Source organism: Podarcis gaigeae (assembly GCF_964106915.1).
Source record: "Podarcis gaigeae genome assembly, chromosome: 1".
Taxonomy (NCBI): domain Eukaryota; kingdom Metazoa; phylum Chordata; class Lepidosauria; order Squamata; family Lacertidae; genus Podarcis; species Podarcis gaigeae.
Window position 1 is genome coordinate 130,248,938 of NC_139678.1, and position 24,778 is coordinate 130,273,715.

The following is a 24,778-nucleotide window of genomic DNA, read 5'->3' on the forward strand; positions in this document are numbered from 1 at the left end:
TCAAAAGCACATCAAAGTGCAAGTAGATAAATAGGTACCACTCCAGCGGGAAGGTAAACGGCATTTCCGTGCGCTGCTCTGGTTCACCAGAAGTGGCTTAGTCATGCTGGCCACATGACCCAGAAGCTGTACACCGGCTCCCTCGGCCAGTAAAGCAAGATGAGCGCCGCAACCCCAGAGTTGGCCACGACTGGACCTAATGGTCAGGGGTCCCTTTACCTTTACCTTTTAACACTTTATAGACCAAATACAGTAAACCACAGACATGTGTTCTTAGATATCTCTGTAACCTTGCCTGGAAAATTAATTGTGTTAGGGTTCCACTGAACACACAATGGCTATTTCATGATCTAGGCAGGTCATCCATCCCATAGAAAGAAACTGAGGTTGCACTGGCATACGAGTTGCAAATTTTGTCTGCTGTGTAAAATGCGAACCTGTCTGAGGATCAAACGAGATGCGGCGGGAAATCTGTGAAGTGCAGCTTTTTTAAAATGCAAAAGCAGCCAGAGAGGTTTCAGATTGGGGTTGCAGCAGCTGAGGAGCAATAATTTAATCCTCTCCCTCATGTTGTCTTCCTGATTTAATCTGCACCCACCTCCCTGTAGCTCCTGTTTGCCCCACAGGGATGCTTGTCTCCAAAGTAGGGTTTTGAGAGCAGCTTCTTGGGGGGGGGGGGGTGTTGAGCTCAAGTGTTTGACTGCGAAGCTGGTTCTTCTGATGAATCATTCAGGATTTGAAATAATACCATAGGCAGAACTGTTCTGCGCATCTCCCCCCCACTCTCAGGACTATAAAAAGGAAGCAAGTGGAGTGGCACGCTACTGCTTCAAAATTGTCACCCAGAGAAGTAATCAAATTCCTTTTCAACTTGAGAAAAGGATCTAATAACTCACATTATTATTATTATTTTGTTCTTTTGACAAACCTGTCACTTGCATTCTGTGGAAGGGTGACTGTTTCAGAGCACTCCATTGAAACTGCACTGGAGCCAAGAGACTGCGTTCCCAGGCAGAATGCAGAAGGAAAATAATCACGGAATCGCAGAGCGTTGCTTTCCTGAGTGTTGCTTCTCTGGCCCGTTTCTTTCTAGCAGCTTGTTACTGAATAATAATAATAATAATAATAATAATAATAATAATAATAATAATAATAAATTATTTGTACCCCGCCCATCTGGCTGGGTCTCCCCAGCCACTTTGGGCAGCTTCCAACAAAGGTTAAAAATACATTAAAATGTCACACATTAAAAACTTCCCTGAATAGGGCTGCCTTCAGATGTCTTCTAAGTGTCAGGTAGTTGTTTATCGCTTTGACATCTGGTGGGAGGGCGTTCCACAGGGCGGGTGCCACTACCAAGAAGGCCCTCTGCCTGGTTCCCTGTAGCTTTGCTTCTCGCAGTGAGGGAACCGCCAGAAGGCCCTCAGAGCTGGACCTCAGTGTCCGGGCAGAACGATGGGGGTTGAGACGCTCCTTCAGGTCTACTGGGCCTTTGAGGCCGTTTAGGGCTTTCAAAGTCAGCACCAACACTTTGAACTGTGTTTGGAAACTTACTGGGAGCCAATGTCGGTCTTTCAAGACCGGTGTTATGTGGTCTCAGCAGCCGCCCCCAGTCACTAGTCTAGCTGCCGCATTCTGGATTAGTTGTAGTTTCCGGGTCTCCTTCAAAGGTAGCCCCACATAGAGCGCATGGCAGTAGTCCAAGCAGGAGATAAAATAAACACAACAATTTATCTGTCTCTGTTTCAGTGGGCACCTGGCTTGTGTGCCAGGGCTTTGGGAGCCTAGCGGGGAGGCAGAAAAGGTAGCCCAAGGAGAGGTGTGGATTGGGGAGCCTCCCAGCTCCCGTCAGTCCCAGCAACATGGCCAGTGGTCAGAGATGGTGGAAGTTGTAGTTCATCAACACCTGGATACCCACAGCTTCCCCATCACTAGTTTAGGTGGAGGAAACTTAAGTCCCTTTACCCATTTGCAAAACTGCAAAGCTTTTTATTTCGGTAAGGCAAAGGCAGTAAAGTGTTGACTCTTGCCAGGAGACCTGAAGAGGTCTTGACTACGTTTCCTCTTTCTGGGATGCCAGAGATGTTCAGATCATGTGGTTCCTTTTGTTTGTTTTTTTAAAATATATTTATTAGAGTTTTCAATTTTAATACAATAAAATTCAAAAAGAAAACGATAACAAAAATACAAAAATAATAATAATTAAAAACACACAAATTTTCCATAACTTATTTTCCTTTAACTTATTTCCCAGACTTCCTCATACCTCCCTTTTTTGTATTCCAATTCAAATTGTTAGTTCAGCAAATCCTTATCAATAAGCTTTAACCTACTTCTAAACCTTTTTTTCCATATTCTCTTAAAACATTACAGCTGGAAACCACTTAATTTCTATCCGACATCGTTCTAACATTCATTGATTTTGCAATATTTCTGTAAATAGTCTTTGAATTTCTTCCAATCTTCTTCCGCCGACTCTTCACCCTGGTCTCGGATTCTGCCAGTCATTTCTGCCAGTCCCATATAGTCCATCACCTTCATCTGCCATTCTTCCAGAGTGGGTCGATCCTGTGTCTTCCAGTACTTTGCAATGAGTATTCTTGCTGCTGTTGTAGCATACATAAAGAAAGTTCTATCCTTCTTTGGCACCAATTGGCCGACCATGCCCAGGAGAAAGGCCTCTAGTTTCTTCAGGAAGGTATATTTAAATACCTTTTTCATTTCATTATATATCATTTCCTAGAAAGCCTTAATCCTTGGGCACGTCCCCCAAAGGTGAAAGAATGTACCTTCATTTTCTTTACATTTCCAACATTTGTTGTCGGGCAAATGATAAATTTTTGCAAGGTTGACTGGGGTCATGTACCACCTGTAAATCATTTTCATAATATTCTCTCTTAAGACATTACATGCCGTAAACTTTATACCTGTGGTCCATAACTGTTCCCAGTCAGCAAACATAATGTTATGTCCAACGTCTTGTGCCCATTTAATCATAGCAGATTTCACCGTTTCATCCTGAGTATTCCATTTCAGCAGCAAGTTATACATCTTTGACAAAATCTTAGTCTTAGGTTCTAACAGCTCTGTTTCTAGTTTTGATTTTTCCACCTGGAAGCCAATTTTCTTATCCAAATTATATGCCTCCATTATCTGGTAATAATTAAGCCAATCTCGCACTTTGTTTTTTAATTTCTCAAAGCTCTGCAATTTCAGTCTATCTCCTTCTTGTTCCTTTTGAACAGCCTTGTAAAGTGGTACTGCGGCAAATGGTTGCCAACATCTTTCTGGCCTTTAAGAGTTGTAGGCTGCCTGCAAAATTCAGCAGGGAAAGCTTTGGCTGCCATTGCTGCCCTGGGCTAAGGAACAGCTTTATCACATTAATTTCTGCTTGCAACAAAGCTTTTAAAAGCAAAGAAGACCCGACTGGGGAGGGGAGGAATCACCCACCATAATCCTTGTAATATAATATCAGAGGTAAATGCTTGAGGCAGTTTAAGAGTGAGTCAGAATGTCTACGAAAAAATATAAACCCGTTTTAAGGATGATGATGATGATAATTATTATTTATCATTTATCCTCCGCTTCTCTGGCCCGTTTCTTTCTAGCAGCTTGTTACTGCTTAATAATAATAATAATAATAATAATAATAATAATAATAATAATAATACATTATTTGTACCCCGCCCATCTGGCTGGGTTTCCCCAGCTACTCTGTGTGGCCTTCCACAGAACATTAAAAACAGAATAAAGCTTCAAACATTAAAAACTTCCCTAAACAGGGCTGCCTTCAGATGTTTTCTAAAAGTCAGATGGTTGTTTATTTCCTTGACATCAGATGGGAGGGCGTTCCACAGGGAGGGTGCCACCACCGAGAAGGCCCTCTGCCTGTTTCCATGTAACCTCACTTCTCGCAGTGAGGGAACTACCAGAAGGTCCTCGGAGCTGGACCTCAGTGTCTGGGCTGAACAATGGGACGCTCCCTCAGGTATACTCGGGTTTGATATCCTCCCATTTGGAAGACTGTTCCTTTGAGCTCAGTTCCCCTTCCACTGGTCTAATGCATCCCAAACCAGCCAATCTTGTGGTCAGATAGCATGGTATGCTATTCACACTTTTGAAAAAAGCACGTTTAAACTGGTCAGCTTAATCTGGGGAGGGGGGGAAAAAGCAGCTGCGGAATCATGTTCTGGAACATACCTCTGATCTGGATTGGGCTCCTGAGCCAATTTCCTGCTGAAAAACGCTGCTCCTTTTTTGTCCCGAGGCCTGTTATTTGCAGCCAACAGCATCTTCAGGATCAAAGCAGTGTGGAGGTAGGAGAGGGTTTTCGGCAGCGGGCATACATTGCAGACCAGAGCTGTGTACCTGATTTTTTCTCTAAAATGAAATTGGCCAGCAAGCATACTTTCTTAAAAGCATGAGTAACATAGCAATGTTGCTTGGCGCTTAGTCAGACACTGGGATGAACACTCTCCTATTTGACTATCAAACATGTAGCATCAGGCACCACAGACCATGTGAAATTCAGGGCAAGAGGAGGGGAGAATTCATGCCACCTACAGGCTCATGCATCTGCGGAAGCTGCTAATATTATACATAAAAATCTCTTTCCAAACATCTCTCAGCTTGACTCCAGAAGGGGATATGTATTCTCTGTTGTACGTAGGGAATGAATGCTTGGACACTTTGATCTCGTGATGTCTCTAGAACAGGGATCAGCAACCTTTTTCAGCCGTGGGCCGGTCCACCGTCCCTCAGACCTTGTGGGGGGCCAGACTATATTTTGGAAAAAAAAAATAATGAACGAATTCCTATGCCCCACAAATAACCCAGAGATACATTTTAAATAAAAGCACACCTTCTACTCATGTAAAAACACCAGGCAGGCCCCACAAATAACCCAGAGATGCATTTTAAATCAAAGGACACATTCTACTCATGTAAAAACACGCTGATTCCCAGACCATCTGCGGGCCGGATTTAGAAGGTGATTGGGCCGCATCCGGCCCCCGGGCCTTAGGTTGCCTACCCCTGCTCTAGAAGGAAAATGTTGAGTCAGCCTATAACCCCAAAGACACTTATTATTAGGGGGTAAGGCCCATTTCACCCAGTGTGACCTACTTCCAAGTAAACACACATAGGATTGCTTTGTTAGAGATATGACTTCCAGCAGAGTTCTTAAGTTCAGGGGGGGGGGGATAATCATTTAAAACGGCAATTTGGGGGAAGCTGCACAAAGAGGCTCTTGTAGGTCTGAGCTTTCTGCATTTTTGCCAGGATCACATGTCGCTAAGGCCATTTTGGGGAATCTCTCATCTGTTGTCTTGGAGATCAGACTAAAGTTCAACTCTCCTGTTTCTTTACAGAACCCATCGCAGCTTTCCCTGGAGAACACACATTTGAAATTTCAGGTAAAACTGCATTTCTTTTAGCAGTTTCTTTCTTGCTGCATGATTTTTTTTTTATTTTAGTTTTAAAAAATTAATGTGTGTGTGTGCGCGCAAAAGAAAGAAACAGAAAAACTAACACAAGACCTGCTGCTATGCAAGATGTTTACATTTGCATCATCCCTTAACACCAGCAGGTGGCACTAGACTAGATACGGTCTGCAGACAAGGGGGCTAAAAGTAGCTTGGCTGTTATTTGCCCCATAAAACACAGAATAGTTTTTCTCCCGCTTTTATTGAATCCGTCTAAGTTGTCTGAAAGCTCGCGGAAGATTTTCCCAACCGAAAACCTGTTCCACGTTTTCACGTCAGTTGTAGGTGCCCCCAAATGAAATGCAAATAGGTGTACTTAATTGATGCATAAGTTGTGCTTCTCTTTAGTGCAAACTCTGCATTTTGGCTCCCAGGGGGGAACTGGAAGAAATTCAGGTGCCTTTTCTTTCACCTGGGTCAATATCCTTTGCTGCTCAGTATGTGAATACACATTTTTAGTTTTGTTTAGCTGCAGTGTGACAGGCTGAAGTTCCACAGGTGCATTTTTTCTCCACTGTATCTACTTCCAGATACAGTATTTCTGCTTGTCAACCGGATGTTAATGGCAAAGGCACCCTGTGAGAGGTGTCAGTGTTTGCAGACTGCAGTCTAAGAGCTGTCCTGCTCTGGAGTTGCCTTTATCTCCATCTGACACAGACTAGAGAGGTGAAGAAATAATAATAATAATAATTATTATTATTATTATTATTATTATTATTATTATTATTATTATTATTATTTTATTTATCTCCCGCCCTCCCCAGCCAAAGCCGGGCTCAGGGCGGCTAACAACAATAAAATAATACAACATTCTAAAATCATTTCATTATAAAAATAATTCAAATCAAATTGATGGCAACCATTGGGCTAGAGTTCTGTGAAGATTGCCAAAGGAGGGGGTCAGACTATGCCTCAGTCAAAGGCCTGGTGGAACAGCTCTGTCTTGCAGGCCCTGCGGAAAGATGTCAAGTCCCGCAGGGCCCTAGTCTCTTGTAACAACGCGTTCCACCAGATCGGAGCCACAGCCGAAAAAGCCCTGGCTCTGGTTGAGGCCAGCCTAACCTCCCTGTGGCCTGGGACCTCCAAGATGTTGTTGTTTGAAGACCGTAAGGTCCTCCGTGGGACATACCAAGAGAGGCCGTCCCGTAGGTACGAGGGTCCTAGGCTGTATAGGGCTTTAAAGGTTAAAACCAGCACCTTAAACCTGATCCTGTACTCCACTGGGAGCCAGTGCAGCTGGTATAGCACCGGGTGAATGTGATCTCGCAGCGAGGACCCCGTAAGGAGTCTCGCTGCAGCATTCTGCACCTGCTGGAGATTCTGGGTCTGTCTCAAGGGCAGCCCCCCACTTCTTGTCTGCCTAGATCAGAAGTGTTGCAACAGATCCCTGGATCTTCCAGGTGTGCCCCCTGCAGCCCGGTCAAAAACCTTTCACAAACCAACTTTAGAAGGACACCTGAAAGCTTTAGATTGTGGTCTTAACTCATCAGCTTCACTCAGATGTAATAAAATGGTAACAGGGATAAATGTGGCTACAGATAAACCCCTGTGCCTCTGCAGCGCCTAGGGAAGAGCAGTGAAGCTTTAAGATGTGGGGCTGGGGGAATGGACCGCAACCGCAGGGAGGCTTAACCCCCAAATCAGCGGCGAATTAGAAGTGCAATGAGGTGGGAATGATTAATATTTAGCACAGAGAGGTTTTGCATTCCAGCCAAAAAGTGGCAAGGCAGGGGCTGCGGTGGGGCTTTTAGGGACCACAGCAGCAGGGAGGGCGGGATGGGGAGGGGACTGGATCACAGGAGCAGCTGTCACCCTGAGTTTGAAGGCTGACATTTAGTAAGAGAGAAGCAGAGTGAAATTGTGCATTTAATAGCTTAATTCTGGCCTGGAGAAAAGAAAATGGGATGCCTGGAGTTGATAAAACCTTCAGAGGGAAACAAAAGGAGAGAGGGATTCGGAGAGACTGTCCTCTTCATTAAACTTGTTTCTGAGTCAGTGGAGATGCTGTGGTGTGGGGAAAGGAGCATGGCGGCTCCAGAGATTTTTCATTTCGTTTCATTGTGTAACGCTCTTTTCACCTGTGGGATGGTGAAAACCCCGGCGCGGCAAAAAGGCAGGGAGGGTCCGCCTCCAAGAGCTTTCTGCTTCTATTAAATCATTTCCTTTTTATTTATCATTGGATAGACTGCTCTTCCTGGAGCAATCTCTCAGGCCGTTACTGACGCATCGCCAAAGCGGCTGGCTTTGACTTCCAGAAGAGATGCCTTCTCAGTGGGTGGGAGAAGGTGGCTTCTCTTTGAAAAGTAGTTTGTAAAGTCGTCTGGCATTGAACACGGAGAGGCAGCGCATCTGTTGTGGCCAAGGGTGAAAGGTGCACAGACATCCATAAACCTCTGCTTTGATCTGGAAGTTAATGCTTCCAAGTTCCTTAGCAACCTAGTCATGATTATTTTTATACTTAGATTTTGCTGGCTCACTTATTATTTTCCTAATAGGAAGCAGACCCAATAGTTCAACCCCAAGTTTTGGCCACTGTTGGCGTGATGCTGACACTCTTGTGCTCTGGCCCTGCTTTTGGGATTCCCATGGGCTTCGGGTTGGTCACGGTGAGAACAGAATGCTGATCCAACAGGCTCTTCTTCTGTTCTTAAAATTACAAAGAAGTTACATGGGCGTTGCAAGCAAATCTGTAGCGTTAACAGGAATTCCCTTAAGCCTTCATTCATGAATGGCAGATAGTTAAACTTGGCTTCCATATAGTAACTGGAGTCGTCATCTGCATAATTTGTTGTTGTTGTTTAGTCGTTTAGTCGTGTCCAACTCTTCGTGACCCCATGGACCAGAGCACGCCAGGCACTCCTGTCTTCCACTGCCTCCCACAGTTTGGTCAAACTCATGCTGGTAGCTTTGAGAACACTGTCCAACTATCTTGTCCTCTGTTGTCCCCTTCTCCTTGTGCCCTCCATCTTTCCCAACATCAGGGTCTTTTCCAGGGAGTCTTCTCTTCTCATGAGGTGGCCAAAGTACTGGAGCCTCAAGCTTCAGGATCTGTCCTTCCAGTGAGCACTCAGGGCTGATTTCCTTCAGAATGGCTAGGTTTGATCTTCTTGCAGTCCATGGGACTCTCAAGAGTCTCCTCCAGCACCAGAATTCAAATGCATCAATTCTTTGGCGATCAGCCTTCTTTATGGTCCAGCTCTCACTTCCATACATCACTACTGGGAAAACCATAGCTTTGACTATACGGACCTTTGTTGGCAAGGTGATCATCTGCATAATATGATTGGCCAAATCACGCTGTATTTGTCAACCATCTATGATCTCAGGTCTTTCTATGCTTGCTGTACTTGTGCTAGGCTAGGAATCTCTTTCGGTCCTTCCACTGCCTTTGCGTTTGCATGTTACTATTATTATTTCAATTTATATACTGCCCTTTATCAATGGGAGTGGGAGGAGGCAGAGATGGACCAGAGAGTGAATTGCAGCCCTGCTACATATGAATGGCAGCTCAGCTTTTAAAAGCCTAATATTTTATTTGTAAGGGTCCTGGCATTTTGTTTGGTTTTAATGCGAGAAGTCAGAGCGGAGGTTCCCTGGTACAGCAGTCAGGCCGTGAACACACCAGTGATTCCATCTTCATTCAAAGTATGCTCAGGATGAAGCAAAGCATGCTGGGCTCTCAGCAGAGCACCTCTTTGAGGGCACTGCTTGCTCAAGTCCTGGGCATATTTGTTCAGAACTATTAATAAACCATAGGATATTATTTCAGGCATGCTCCCTTCTCACTCCAGTTGGAGGAGACAGAAATGGCGTTCTGAGGTCCAATTCTGACACATTTTCAAAAGACAGGAGGGCAGCCGTGTTCTGATGGAGAATTTGGGATCCACATTTCAATCTGTGATTGCAGAAACACCCAGCTATGATTCTGGCCTAGATCTCGCTGGTTGACTAGTGTCTCAGCTGTACCCTTTCAGGTGAAGTTTCACAAGCAGAAATGTTCTTCTGTGGTGGGGTGGCAATCCTTCTACATGACAAACAAAACCAGACATCTAGATGTGGGTGGCCCTGTGGGTTAAACCACAGAGCCTAGGACTTGCTGATCAGAAGGTCGGCGGTTCGAATCCCCACGACGGGGTGAGCTCCCGTTGCTCGGTCCCTGCTCCTGCCAACCTAGCAGTTCGAAAGCATGTCAAAGTGCAAGTAGATAAATAGGTACCGCTCCGGCGGGAAGGTAAACGGCTTTTCTGTGCACTGCTCTGGTTCGCCAGAAGCGGCTTAGTCATGCTGGCCACATGGCCCGGAAGCTGTACGCCGGCTCCCTCGGCCAATAAAGCGAGATGAGCGCCGCAGCCCCAGAGTCGGTCATGACTGGACCTAATGGTCAGGGGTCCCTTTACCTTTACTTTAGATGCCTAGTAGAAGTGTTCTAATCCAGCCTTCTCCTTGACGTGCTAGTTTCCTATGTGCAGAGATTCTTTTCATATGGTGGAATAGTCAGTCATGCAGCCTGAGGGCTCATCCGGACATCGGCTTGTCCTGCGGCTTTCCCCTGGGAAAACCCAATCTTTACTGCTGATTTGGAGCAAACATCAGTTGGGTTTTTGGCGGGTTGATATTTGCTCTGATTTGGTGCTTGAAGAGTGGGGTTTCCTGGGGATAGTGGCCGGGCAAACAGAAAATTGCTCAGACCTAGAGAGCATGGGTCAAGTGGAAATGTGGATGAACCCTGAACTGGTACACCCTAGACACAGATTTATCCCCACAGTGAGAACTCTGAAATGCCAGCCAGCCCTCTGCCTTGTATAAACGAAATGCTTCGTTGAATGCTCCTTAACGTTCTTCACAAAAAGTAAGGCAAATGCAAATTGTTAGTTACCCTTGAAAATGAAAACAAAAGCAAAGCTCCGTGTTTACTGGAAGCAGAGTTTAGAAACACCAGCCTAAAAGTAATTTTGTTGAACATATGAGATTGTATGGCCTGAGGGGTGGATTTTATGAGACGGCTTGGATGTGCTTTCATTCTGCTGTGTTTTCATATATGAGGCACCCTAACCTGACAGAAGCCCAGGCACAGCTGTATTCCACATCAGCCCAGCTCTGAGCGATTCGCAGGCCCCCGTGCAAGTTGCAACTGAAGGACGTGGGATGACTTCTACAGGCCATTTTTGTGTCAGAAAAGATCGTGTAAACATTTTGACGGGACTAAGCAGGACTGCCAGGTTGCAGCCCAGGGATTTCCTCTTGCGCTTTGAAAGTTTGCCAGGGAATCGGGAGACGAGGTAGCTGTGGTCCCTCCCCACACCTCAAGAGTTCTCTCCTCCCAGACCTTCACTGCATGTCCTTTCCAGACTAGTTGAAGCAGGATCCCACATGCACTACTCAGCAGAAACAAATGGAATAAGCTCTAGCTACCAGGTATTCACTGGGATAGGGGACGCGGGTGGCGCTGTGGGTTAAACCACAGAGCCTAGGACTTGCTGATCAGAAGGTCGGCGGTTTGAATCCCCTTGACGTGCTTTTGAACTGCTAGGTTGGCAGGAGCAGGGACCGAGCAACGGGAGCTCACCCCGTCGTGGGGATTCGAACCGCCGACCTTCTGATCAGCAAGTCCCACTCAACACTAGGGATGTTAAAAGATCAACCCGTTGTTGTTGTTGTTGTTCTGTTACTTTGGTTTCAGCCTGTAAGAGAAGAGCCTGTTACCTTTAGGAAACGTACACAAGGAGCTGTAGCTGAGCCCAGGCCAGCAATCCATCTCCCCTGGCCGCTTGTTAAAGCACTTCACCTGTTATGTTTCCTAGCCCTGCTACTTGAGACCCTTCTACTGAGCATTTCCCTGCTCACATAGTTGGCTATTTCTGATCAGGGGAGGGAAATGCTTAACATATTGATCATTAGGATGTGGGGGAGCGGGGAGGGTCGTGGACGAGAGAGAACGTGACATAGGTTGGCCATTTTCAGCATTGATTCTGACATGCAGCTTCTCCCAAAGGGACTCCGAGTGGCAGAGCAGCCGAAGCTCCTTGCAAGCTGCTGCCACCCAGAGTTGGTAGCACAAAGCAGGATGGACTGTTGGTTTAAGGCAGGTCTTGGTACGTGTATCCTAAAGGTGATGGAATCTGCAGTGTTAGTTCGGAAGGAAATGGGCAACTATTTTTAGCAGTAGGATAGTGTGACAAAGTCTGTTGGTCCCAAACTGGCTTTATCACGCTATAGAAGATGATGAGAGGAAAAAGAATTAGGGCACTTTGGAGTCACATGTACCATATCTACATTTATATACCCTGTGGCATCCGTTTATATGTTACAAGAGATGACTATGTACCGTATTTTTTGTTCTATAAGACGCACCAGACCACAAGACGCACCTAGTTTTTGAAGGAGGAAAACAAGAAAAAAAAAATTCTGAATCTCAGAAGCCAGAACCGCAAGAGGGATCGCTGCGAAGTGAAAGCAGCAATCCCTCTTGCGGTTCTGGCTTCTGGGATAGCTGTGCAGCCTGCATTCACTCCATAAGATGCACATACATTTCCCCTTACTTTTTAGGAGGGAAAAAGTGAGTCTTATAGAGCAAAAATACGGTATATGTACTTGCACCCGACTGCATGCTGAAAAGAAAGAGGGACAGAGAGAAAGGAAGTCACAGGCACACCTGAAACCACCCCAAGCAACTTTAGCAGCTAGGCACAGAATACGAGGGTCCATCATCGGCTGCAGCTGATTCATCAGAAGCATGATTTAATGATGGGGAATGTGGGGTGGTAGTGTGATCAGTACCACCAAAATTCTAGGATGATACATCCCTTTTGAAACGGTTGTCTTGGAGGGTAGGATCACAGTACCAGGCCCCAAGGAAGCTGAAAGAAGCTTGGAAAGTCTGTTAAGGTGAAACGACAGCAAGGAACCAGGTGCATTTATGAAATAAAAACGTTAGCTTGTGACCCAGGGTGATGCCTTGGAAATGCATTTTTATTTGTAGACTTCATTCCCCAGAAAGCAATGTTGCACAAATACAGATCCCTGGTCCACTATGCGACAAAAAGTATGGATTCTTTTCAACCCCATAAGGAACTTAAGTCTCCTTGCTTCCATTCTGTCCGGAGATCCCGTGAAACATTAAAATATCCCGTTCTTGGTACAGGTCTTTGTACCTTGCCACACCCCCCAGTGGAGGTTTCCCCAAACCCAAGAACCACTTGAACTTGATTTTTCCTGCTAATTGAGTCTAGATATGCACATGTTTTCCACGGACCTGAATATAGTTCAGTCATGATTCGCTGTGGGTCAAACCACTGAGCCTAGGACTTGCCGATCAGAAGATCGGTGGTTCGAATCCCCGTGACAGGGTGAGCTCCCGTTGCTCGGTCCCTGCTGCTCCTGCCAACCTAGCAGTTCGAAAGCACGTCAAAGTGCAAGTAGATAAATAGGTATCACTCCGGCGGGAAGGTAAATGGCGTTTCCGTGTGCTGCTCTCGTTCGCCAAAAGCGGCTTGGTCATGCTGGCCACATGACCCGGAAGCTGTACGCCGGCTCCCACGGCCAGTAATGCGAGATGAGCGCCGCAACCCCAGAGTCAGCCATGACTGAATCGAATGGTCAGGGGTCCCTTTACTTTTACCTTATGCACATGTTTTCCCCGGACCTGAATATAGTTCAGTCATGATTCTCATTCTCTGACTTCTACCCACACTGAAGGCAAGAGAAAGGGAAAGAGCATCCTTTTCCAGCAAGGTTTAATCATTTAACGGTAGAATAGAAGGAAGAAAGGTCATCATTGAGCCAGGAAGGACCCACAGAGTCGATTCCACCTCCCCCTTGGCATAGGGTTGCATTGCTGTCTCTGAGAATCCAGACCTTGAAGTGCCAGTGACTTGGCTACAAGAGGTTGGTGATTAAACTGCCATTTGTGTTTTTCATTCCTGGGCTGCCTGGGTGGCACAGCAGGGAGATCAACTGGAGATATTTACATCATTTGTCACTTTGCCGGACAGTTTGTACTTGTTCATCCTCCCTAAGGAGATAGGCAGCGTTATTACTCCAGTGTTGTTTTATGGCCACCTTTGTTAATGTTTCTTTTCTTGAAACAAGACGGAAGTTTCCACTAGAAAATGAACCAAATGTTCATTTGGGGGAGAAAGCAAGGAATGCAGAGAAGGTGGGTGTGAATCAGGCTAATCAGAAGTCCTCTGAATTAATGCGGGTGGCGCTGTGGGTTAAACCACAGAGTCTAGGGCTTGCTGATCAGAAGGTCGGCGGTTCGGATCCCTGCAACGGAGTGAGCTCCCATTGCTCGGTCCCTGCTCCTGCCAACCTAGCAGTTCAAAAGCACGCCCAAAAGTGCAAGTAGATAAATAGGTACCACTCCAGCGGGAAGGTAAATGGCGTTTCCATGCGCTGCTCTGGTTCGCCAGAAGCGGCTTAGTCATGCTGGCCACATGACCTGGAAGATGTACGCTGGCTCCTTCGGCCAATAAAGCAAGTTGAGTGCCGCAACCCCAGAGTCGGCCACGACTGGACCTAATGGTCAGGGGTCCCATTACCTTTACATCTCCCCTCTCCTACAACCCACAGTGCATAGACTGGCTATGAATTTGGCTCCCTCCGCCATCTTAACCCCCATTGATGGGATGGGAATTGCAACCAGTGAAATGTACTTAGCACTCCATCGTGGCCTGACTACCTCACATATTTAGGGTCAGGAGATTTCCTTGTTGCCTTCCCTTATACAGCATGGCTTGGCTCAGTTGTGTCATGACCCTGACTTTAGGCAGTTGCCAGGGCAGGGGTTCAGGAGGGGCTACAGACTCCAGTGACATGACTCCAGAGGCAACAGGGCACATGGCCCTGAGATGGAGCCAGAACCACAGAAGGCAGCACAATCTGGATCACGCGTACTCTCAGGAGTCACTCCCTTTACCCCCGAGGCCCTCGCAGTCTACACTCCCCATCTGGCATGGAGTCATCTGGAGCAGTTTGCTCTGCAGAGTCTACCCTCCTTCACTGACTGTGACCTGAATTTGGTCGATTGATTTTTTGAGATGCAGTGATCTGCCTTGGGAACTGGGAGTTAGACAGCTTTTGATGTTTGCAGCTCCATATTCTAAGCCCACACCCCTCACAATATCAATCTTAAAAGCAAAGCAAGCTTCTTATTAGTACCTTTAGTGAGTGAGTATGAGTGCAAGCGACAGATTGTAGAGCCTCCTCGCCGAAATAGCTGGAATGGCATCAAGCATTCTGCTTCTTAATCCTATCAGTTGACGAAGAATGAAGACAGGCAGGAACAGAACCTCCTCTCCCTCTCCTAAACTTTTCTTTATTTTATTTTGAGGGGAGAGGACCCTGCAAGCTGATACCTGCCAGAGAGGGTCTTAATATTCAAGGCTCTCTAGTTATGTCTGGAACAGGCTCTGCGCAAGGTTTGCCGCACGTTCTCATTCTGGGTCACTCCAGTCGGCCGCTGAGGGGGTCGTCTCTGGTGGAGGGCGAGAAGAAAGGTCACCTTTCTATTACCCTCTCCAATAAACGGCCTCTCTGTGGAGATGGGAGGTCATTGCTGATGGCTTAGATGGTGGCTTCTAGCTTGCGTGCGCCAGAAGGGGATTTCACGTATGTGCTACAAATCGAATCTTTCTTGCTGCTCCATTACAAATCCCTCAGTGGCTGCTTCTTTTTTTTCTGTTTCTGGAGAAGCACGTGTTCTGGAGTATAGTTTTAAACTTAATTTGGGGGCCCGGCATTTGAGACAACTGAACCAGAAACCAACCCACTGAGCAGATAGACCACATCGAAAAGAATTACTTACTGCACGGAAAGCAGCTTGCTGGAGTTGTACAACATAATCCTAACGCATGCTTACTCAGGAGCAAGTTCCCCTATGTTCAGTGGTGCTTACTCCCAGTAACAGTGCATAGGAGAAACATCTCTTTTTTAAAGAGTTTGTTTCAGTAGGGTTGTTTGCGGGAAACTTCTCTTTTCTGGGTTTATAGCCATGCACAGCCCTTCCCGTTTTATTCCCCCCCCCCCTCGTAAAATTCAGAGCATGTATAGAATGCACGCACAATCGGTTTCCAAGCAGCAGTCATTGCCGTTGCTGGATTGAGTAAGGAAACAAGAGCCCTGCTTGCAGAAGCCCAGCAACTAGCCATGGAAGGGAATACTCAATTTTGCGCATCCCTTCCATGACTAGAGAGAGTGAGTGTGGAATGCCCAGTGACCCACCCGCTCAGAGAGAGAGTGACCCAGTTGTGGAGTCCTCTTAGATTGGGCAGGTCCTTTGGACCCAAGGCAATATAATCTTGACTTCATATTTATTAATAATAATAATAATAATAATAATAATAATAATAATAATAATAATTTATTTATACCCCGCCCATCTGGCTGGGTCCCCCCAGCCACTCTGGGCGGCTTCCAACAAAACACTAACATACAATAACCTATTAAACATTAAAAGCTTCCCTAAACACGGCTGCCTTCAGATGTCTTCTAAAAGTTTGGTAGTTATTTTTCTCTTTGACATCCGGTGGGAGGGCGTTCCACAGGGTGGGCGCCACTACCAAGAAGGCCCTCTGCCTGGTTCCCTGTAGCTTTGCTTCTCACAGTGAAGGAACCACCAGAGGGCCCTCGGTGCTGGACCTCAGTGTCCGGTCAAAATGATGGAGGTGGAGATGCTCCTTCAGATATACTGGACCGAGGCCGTTTAGGGCTTTAAAGGTCAGCACCAACACTTTGAACTGTGCTAGGAAACGTACTCTTACCTTCACCCTTAAATGAATACGCTCAAAGATAGAGAAACGGTTTCCCCGCCATGATAGAGGCACCCTGCTCCCACGGGCAAGGGGGTCTGGGTGGGGACTTGTGGGGCTTCCCAGCAACAATGCTAGGCATGTTTTCCTTGCATCTTTGCATTCCATGCAAAATATAGCGTCTGAAGCATGCAGCTTTCTGAATAACTCAATATGGCCAAGGGGATGGAGCAACTGCCCTATGAGGAGAGAGGCTACAACATTTGGGGGTTTTTTAGTCTAGAGAAAAGGAGATGTGATGGTGTGAGCAGAGTGGATAGAGAAGATTTTCTCTCTCATACTGCTGGAACTTGGAAGATTCAGAACAGGCAAAAGAAAGTCCTCCTTCGCATAGTGCATAATAATAATAATAATAATAATAATAATAATAATAATAATAATAATTTATTATTTATACCCCGCCCATCTGGCTGAGTTTCCCCAGCCATTCTGGGTGGCTCCCAATCAAGTGTTAAAAACCGTACAGCGTTAAATATTAAAAACTTCCCTGAACAGGGCTGCCTTCAGATGTCTTTTAAAGATAGGATAGCTGCTTATTTCCTTCACATCTGATGGGAGGGCGTTCCACAGGGTGGGTGCCACTACCGAGAAGGCCCTCTGTCTGGTTCCCTGTAACCTCACTTCTCGCAATGAGGGAACCGCCAGAAGGCCCTCGGTGCTGGACCTCAGTGTCCGGGCTGAACGATGGGGGTGGAGACGCTCCTTCAGGTATACAGGTCCGAGGCTGTTTAGGGCTTTAAAGGTCAGCACCAACGCTTTGAATTGTGCTCGGAAACGTACTGGGAGACAATGTGGGTCCTTCAAGACCGGTGTTATGTGGTCCCAGCGGCCACTCCCAGTCACTAGTCTAGCTGCCGCATTCTGGATTAATTGCATAGAGATGGCTACCAAACTGGATGGCTTTGAAAGAGGATTAGACAAACTCATGAAGGGTAAGAATATCAGCGGCTGCTAGCCAGGATGGCTGTGTTCTGCCTCCACTGTCACAAGGGGAGAGGGTGCTTTTAGGTCCTGCTTACCTGCTTTTCATAGACATCTGGTTGGCCACTCAAGAGAACAGGATCCTGGACCAGGTGAGCCTTTCACCTGATCCAGCAGGGGAGCTTTTATATTCACTGCTTTATACCTGAACGGGGAAGACATGGGAACAAGTAAATGTGGTTGGCCTCTTCGCATCTCCTCTGGTCCTCAAGACACAACTTCGATGGGGTCAAAAAAACGTAAACATTGGAAATACAGTGGTACCTCGGGTTAAGTACTTAATTCGTTCCGGAGGTCCGTACTTAACCTGAAACTGTTCTTAACATGAAGCACCACTTTAGCTAATGGGGCCTCCTGCTGCTGCCGTGCCGCCAGAGCACGATTTCTGTTCTCATCCTGAAGCAAAGTTCTTAACCCGAGGTACTATTTCTGGGTTAGCAGAGTCTGTAACCTGAAGCGTATGTAACCCGAGGTACCACTGCACAGAGATTCCAGGAGAGTTGTAAAGCCTGAATTTGTAGCTTGCTGTAGTTGTTAAATAGTAACACACACACACACAGGCTGCAAACCTATTTACAGTCACCTGGGAGTGAATCTTATTGAATTCAACAGGTAGGAAGGAAAAGAACTGCAGCATGAGACTGTTACCATAAGCATTACAGTGGTGCCCTGCAAGACGAACGCCTCGCAAGACGGAAAACCCGCTAGACGAAAGGGTTTTCCATTTTGGAGGCGCTTCGCAAAACGAATTTCCCTATGGGGTTGCTTCGCAAGACGAAAAAATCTTGCGAGTTCCCGCGGTTTCCCCCCACATTTCCCCCCCTTTTCCTAAGCCGCTAGACCGCTAATAGCGCTAATCCGCTAAGCTGTCAATGGGCTTGCTTCGCAAGACGAAAAAACCGCTAGACGAAGAGAATCGCAGAACGGAGTCTTGCGAGGAACCACCGTACTTACTGGGGAGTAAACTTCACTGAACACAGGGCGTCTTACTTCTCCCCGGAGGTCTTGATTTAGCTGTGATTTGGAAAGCCATGCCCAAATTATAGTAGATAGGATTGCGGTGGGGATGGCCTTAAAAATTCTGGGTCTCTGAAGCATGATGACCTGCGGAAGGGCAGAGTCTTGCCTTCAGATTCCTTTTCCGCTCCCCTCCCTCCATAGGAACGAAGCGTGTTTTTCATCTCTAGAATCTCTTCTGTGATCCTGTCACAACCTCCTTCGTACTTGGCAATTAAACTCTTGTCACTTGTTTTTAAAAAAACGTGACGTGTTTTGTCATTGCTTGACAAACAAGTGCCACGCTGAAACAAGACGGAGCTGATTGTGGGTGGCTGTGGCAGGGAGCGCAAGGCGGTGGCAGGGGGGGCAGGGGGCGGCGCGGAAGCTGTTCCTTCCAAATATAATGGCTATGAACAACATTTGCATCCTCTCCCCCCCCTCCTCCTCCCAAGCCTAATTAATGAAATGCTTTAAATTGCCTGCTTGTCAAAAACCCAAATTACGTTCCCACCCAGGGGAAAGCTCGGTCATGCAGACCTTTATTTAAGTTGCTGAGAACTCTGAAACGCATGTATATGTGTGTGTGTGTGTGTGCTTTGATGAGCCTGCATGCATGCCACCTAGCAACGTTCTTCTGTCTCTCCCCCAGGGGGCACCCTTCTGCCAGGGAACGAGCCCACAGTGGACACGGTGTCAGTGCAGCCCATCCCAGCCTACTGGTATTACGTTATGGCCGCCGGAGGTGCTGTTCTGGTTCTGGTCTCCGTCGTGCTGGCCCTTGTGCTCCACTACCACCGCTTCCGCTATGCGGCCAAGAAGAGCGATCACTCCATCACCTACAAAAGCTCCCACTATCCCAGCGGGGCCCCTCTGGCGGTGGAGCCCACCTTAACGATAAAACTAGAGCAAGACCGCAGTTCGCATTGCTGAGAGCGGAGCCAGGAAACAAAACAAACACTTTTTAAAAAAAGAGACTTTCAGAGACGTTGCCTCAATTTTGCACTTTTCCTCCTCACCCAGCATATCTGTGAACTCTATAGACATCTCCCCTTGGTTCTCTTGACAAAAAAAAAAAACACTCTTAAAAAACGGTAATGCTGCATCGTGGATCGCGAGAGGAGACTTGCCTCCCTCCCACCCCAGTCTCTTTGAAAGTGAATGCTCCTTTTATTTCGTTTCTCAAGGACTCGTGGGTTTTTTTTTGTCCCCGGTAGACAACTTGCAAGAAGACTCAGTAGCGCGTCAGGAGGAGTATGCCAGAGTAAATTTCTGTGTGCTTGTATTATCTCTTACCTATCTATGTATGTAAGTGTGCATGTGTGGGGGGAATTGGCTGGATGGCTATTTCGAAAAGGTCTTTTGGGATTTGCTTGTGCCGCTGCGACCTTCACAAGGGAGTGCTTTCCCCCCCCCCCCTGCCCTGCCTTGTGGAAGCTCCCGGACACCTTTTTTTGAGGACAGATACACAGATTTGTTTACTAGGAGAAGTGAACGATGCTTTTTGTTGCCTTATCTAGCTCTGGCTGGGTTTACATTTGATATCCTTAATGAAAACGTCAGCAGGTTCATACTGATTGGGGGGAGGGAGGGGAGAGAGGCTGTGCCCCTGGAAAATTTCAAATGGCAAGCCTAAAGATAGGGCAAAAACAAAACGCCACAGTGTATGACGGGGGAGAACTGAGAAAGGATTGGAGACGGTCAACTTCAAGGTCTTATAGGGTTCCTTCACCCCCCCAGAAATCACAAAAACATAGCCATCGTTTTGGTAGTGGAATTAATCCCTCAACAAAACAAATATTTTTCAAGTTGCCTTATTAAAAATAGAAAGAAGCTTGTAATGAATGTTCAGTTTATCTGTTAAACCCAGCCTTAGAGAGATGCATAGATGCCAATAGATGTAAGGTTTTGAAAAACGCTATAGCTCCATGAATCTGAGGTTTATTTCATTTTATAGGTAAACCTCACTCTTGGTGATGCTTTCGTTTCTTATTTTTTTGCGAGAGCAAGGAAATGCCGCCATTGTGTTTTTACTGGTAATTTTGAAAAAAGACACAAAGAACGCTTTGCCCCCTTGTTTTCTCTCTCCATGTCGACATAAATGGCTGCCTGACACAATTTACTTTTGTGGCCATGTTGCTTCTTAAGATGTTGGTAGTGACATCTGTCAACCAAAGCCCCGAGAATAGGGCCTGCTAAAACCCAACTATCTCTGCATCTTTAACAAAGATGGTATAATGGAGCCTTTATCTATTGATTTTGCTCTGAAGTAATGCAATGGAAATGCCTTATATGGATTTATCAAGTGATAACACACAAAGGTGGTTGGAATGGTTAAATCTGACATATTTTCTGGCAAAATACATCTCCACTGAACACTTTGTTTGCTTAAAAAAAAAAATCCAGCCATGACTACTTGCTATATCCTTCTTAAAGTTCCTGTCTGCCATTTCTCCCTGATGTGAAAACTGAGAATTCAGGCGAGAGTAGCAGCGTTGTAATACTAGGGGTGAAAGTCATGAGTGCTTTCCATTATGGAAGCCCTACTAAAATGACTGGGGGCATATCCAGGTTTCCTCTTGTCCTGCTGCTCCCCGCTGGGGAAAACTGCTCTTTGGCGCTCATTCAGAGCAAACAGCAATCAGGTTTTCCACATATTTCTTCTGATGTAGAGAGTGGTTTTCTCTGGGAAAGGAGCTGGGCAAGGGAGAAACCACTCAGCCCTGTGTCTTGGGGGCGGTGCACACCTCTTTTTGCCCCATTCTTTCTAGACACGGGACAGTGGAAGTGTGGACCGGCCCCAAGACCTGTCCCTGATATAACCATGCGGGACAAACTCCCAGTGGGTTGAACCCTATGTATGTACAGGGTTGGCATGGGTCATGAAAGAAAGTGGATATTCTTTGCCAAGTTCCCCAAAATGAACACTTTGATCTAGGGGTGTCAATGTCACATCCTTCCGCCCTGTGTTATTCAGGTAGCATGCTCTAAGTGCATGTAGCAAATTTACTCTGTCCAGATGCTTGCTTAGCTGGTTTAAAATGCCACACAGTGCTGTTTATTAGGGAAATTGTTCTTTAAAGTGCAGAGTGCATATGGGGGGTGGGATTAGGGAAAGGAGTTTGTGTGCTTATAAACTGCATCTAGAAAGAAGGGATTTGTGAGAGCAAAGCGATCACCTGTCCCAGATCACAGAATATTTTTTTGGGGGGGGAGGGGAGAGACACCTTGCCTCTGAGCAAGGTGACAACTTCATCTTATGCCAGGAGATATGCAGTAGCCACCTTTTGAGATGTGATTTGTTCGTTCTTGTGGGTCCCAAGAGAACATCTTCCAGTGTGGAAGCAAATAATGTTAGTAAGTACCTTAATTTCTGTATCCCTGGTACGTGTGATTGGAAATCTCCAAAGTGAATTTGGCACCCTGGGCTCCTTTGGAAGGAAAGGTGGGATAAAAATATAATAAACAAAATAAAATGAGAAAAATGTAAACTTTCCCCTCCCACTGATTTTCCTGATCTCCCCACCCTAACCCCCAACAGCAGTCAAGTGTAAATACCTCCAGTTGTATTCCAGATTTCACAATAGTTCAAATATGCTCAGCCTGGGTATGTTTTAACCCGATTGAGAGATCCCATTTTTAGATATTCGCCAAAGACTGCCCTGTCACCCTCCCATGATTTTTACTGCCACTTTTCACTCCCGCCCCTTAACAGCTGTGACATTGTCAACATCACCCAGTTGCCTGTGTGTGAAAATATCTTGTGGAATTTTGAAATTCTTAACAATGTACTGTGTGGAATGTAATAAAATGATGATATTTTTTATAGATATATCTGGTTTTTGTCCCCCTTCTCCTCCCGATCGGATTGTAAGAACAGTGTGTCTGAACGTAAATGTATTTGCAAATATGTGTGTGTGTGTGTGTGTGTGTGTGTGTGTATTGTCTAGGGGGTCTTTAGATCTATTATTTCAGGGTTAGAGCCTTATCGGTGTGTTTCACCCAGGAGAGAGGGGGGTAATCAAAGGGGGGGACCAGCTGGTCAAATGGTAGGTGTGAGATTGGAGACTGGGGAAAACTGAATCTGCAGCACCACAAACATGGCTGAAGTAATTGTGGACTGAACAAGAAATGCAGGGCAAGAGTCCAGGCAAGATGACTAAAGACCGCTGGAATGTGAGGCTATGGATTTCTAACACCCAGGTGGGGAAATATGGAAGCTTATGAAGCCCTCTCCTCTCCAGGAGAACTTGACATTAAAACACTTTGATCACCTCCACTTTGAAATTGGAGGCTTAAATCTTAATACATTAAAGCCACTGATTTGAAGTGAAGGAAGGGTTGGAGGAGTTGGATTATATCACCACTACACTCCCCCCCCCCCAAGATTATGCTGCTGTTATCCCAGGAATAAAACAAATAGCCCCGATTTCATCTCACTAGAGTAGACCACAGCCACCACATAACCCCTAGTCATACTTTGGTCATCCTGGCGAATGCCGAGCGGACTTTGAAAAATTCAAAACCCGCTCTTGGTTATGAATGCAGAGAATGACTCAAGTTGACGGTGGGATAGCTGTTTCACACAAATTGATCTTGAGTGTGCAGCTGCTTACATGCCATCAGATAATACTGGAAATTAGTTTGTTAAGGGTGCTGAGGGGTAAATGCAATTACCGGGATTCTTTTTGGGGGGTGTAAATATGCTTTAGGAGGGACATGGGTGGCGCTGTGGTCTAAACCACTTAGCCTCTTGGGCTTGCTGATCAGAAGGTCGGTGGTTCGAATCCCCATGACGGGGTGAGTTCCCGTTGCTCGGTCCCTGCTCCTGCCAACCTAGCAGTTCGAAAGCATGTCAAAGTGCAAGTAGATCAGTAGGTACCGCTCCGGCGGGAAGGTAAATGGCGTTTCCGTGCGCTGCTCTGGTTTGCCAGAAGCGGCTTAGTCATGCTGGCCACATGACCCGGAAAAACTGTCTGTGGACAAATGTCGGCTCCCTCAGCCAGTAAAGTGAGATGAGCGCCACAACCCCAGAGTCGTCCGTGACTGGACCTAACAGACAGGGGTCCCATGCCTTTATCTTTAAATATGCTATAAAGGCATGGTGTCTAGTACGCAGCCTGAACAACAGGGACAAGGAAGCTGCTTCTCACATAACTACACATAAGAGTAGTTCATTGACAGCGCTAAGGGCAGTATAGAGTTGTGTTTCCCATGCTTGTCTTCAGCTGATCTGCAGAATTTCAGAGGCTCTGTAGAAGCATATGGGGATCACAGGGCACTGCCTTATATTGAGTCACACCTTTAGTCCATCTACCTCTGCGGCTTTACATTTTTATGGATGCAGTAAACCCACAAATTATGCGCATGGTAAAAAAAAATATACTTTAAAAGGGGCCGGGTTTCTGGGGGAAATTGACATTGGCAATCCCGCCCACCATTGAACCCAACGGACTTTACGTAATGTTGGCTTTAGGCGTGATCCCCGGAACGTAATCCCCACGTAAGCTGTGGGCTTACTGTATAAGGTAAAGGGACCCCTGACCGTTAGGTCCAGTCATGACCGACTCTGGGGTTGCGGCGCTCATCTCGCTTTACTGGCTGAGGGAACCGGCATACAGCTTCCGGGTCATGTGGCCAGCATGACTAAGCTGCTTCTGGCGAACCAGAGCAGCGCACAGAAATGCCGTTTACCTTCCCGTCGGAGTGATACCTATTTATCTACTTGCACTTTGACGTGCTTTCGAACTGCTAGGTTGGCAGGAGCAGGGACCGAGCAATGGGAGCTCACCCCGTCGCGGGGATTCGAACCGCCGACCTTCTGATCGGCAAGCCCTAGGCTCTGTGGTTTAACCCACAGTGCCACCCGCATTACTGTATAGGAAGTTCTAAACTTGCTGGTGTGTGTTTGGGGAGGAAACAGCTCACCTGGCGTTGTCTGTGCTGGCCCACTTCCCTTGGTTTTCCTCAGGAATCTTAGAGTATAATTAGATGCTACAACAGAAATGTGCTGCTGTTGCTTCTCGCTTCTCCTCTCCCCTGTTTAATTCAGTTGAGGGAAACCTTTGGCCCTCCAGATGTTGCCGAACTGCAACTCCCATCATCCCTGCCCATTGCCCAAGCTTGTCGGGACTGATGGGAGTTGTAGTTCAGCACCATTGGCTGGCAGGGCAAAGGTTGCCCACACCTGCCCTAACTGAACACCATGTGAGAGATGGCTTCATGTTTTGCTTTGGCTTGCTGTTGGCTGCACATCACTTGCAGTCCAGTCCAGCAGTCCATAACAAGAGGTTATGAAGAAGGAAGCGGAAGTGTGCAGAAGGGACACTCCTTCCTGTTTCCTAAGCCCTTGTGCCCTCCATTGGCCCTGCGTCAGAGGGAGAAGAGGTTCCTTTGCAAGGTAAGTGGAAGGCTTTTTCATGCATAGCAAAGCCTGGTGTGCCGAAAGTCCCCACCCCTTAGCAGAGACTATCTGAGTTTGCATATGCCTGCCTAGCTAAATTATGTGTC

At 46.6% G+C, this 24,778-nt stretch overlaps 1 protein-coding gene across 2 annotated transcripts in view; it reads left to right on the top strand.

Moving 5' to 3' along the window:
* Positions 1 to 24,778, top strand: part of NRP2 (neuropilin 2) — a 249,414-nt gene that overhangs the window by 188,753 nt on the left and 35,883 nt on the right. The window contains exons 15-16 of one of the 2 annotated variants that reach the window (XM_083706660.1): positions 5,370 to 5,414; positions 18,921 to 22,098. In XM_083706660.1, coding sequence (XP_083562786.1) covers positions 5,370 to 5,414; positions 18,921 to 19,201 — 326 coding nt within the window. In that variant the 3' untranslated portion in view covers positions 19,202 to 22,098. Of the gene's footprint in view, positions 1 to 5,369; positions 5,415 to 18,920; positions 22,099 to 24,778 lie in introns of those variants that run through there. The other variant, XM_083706659.1, reaches the window with a different exon arrangement.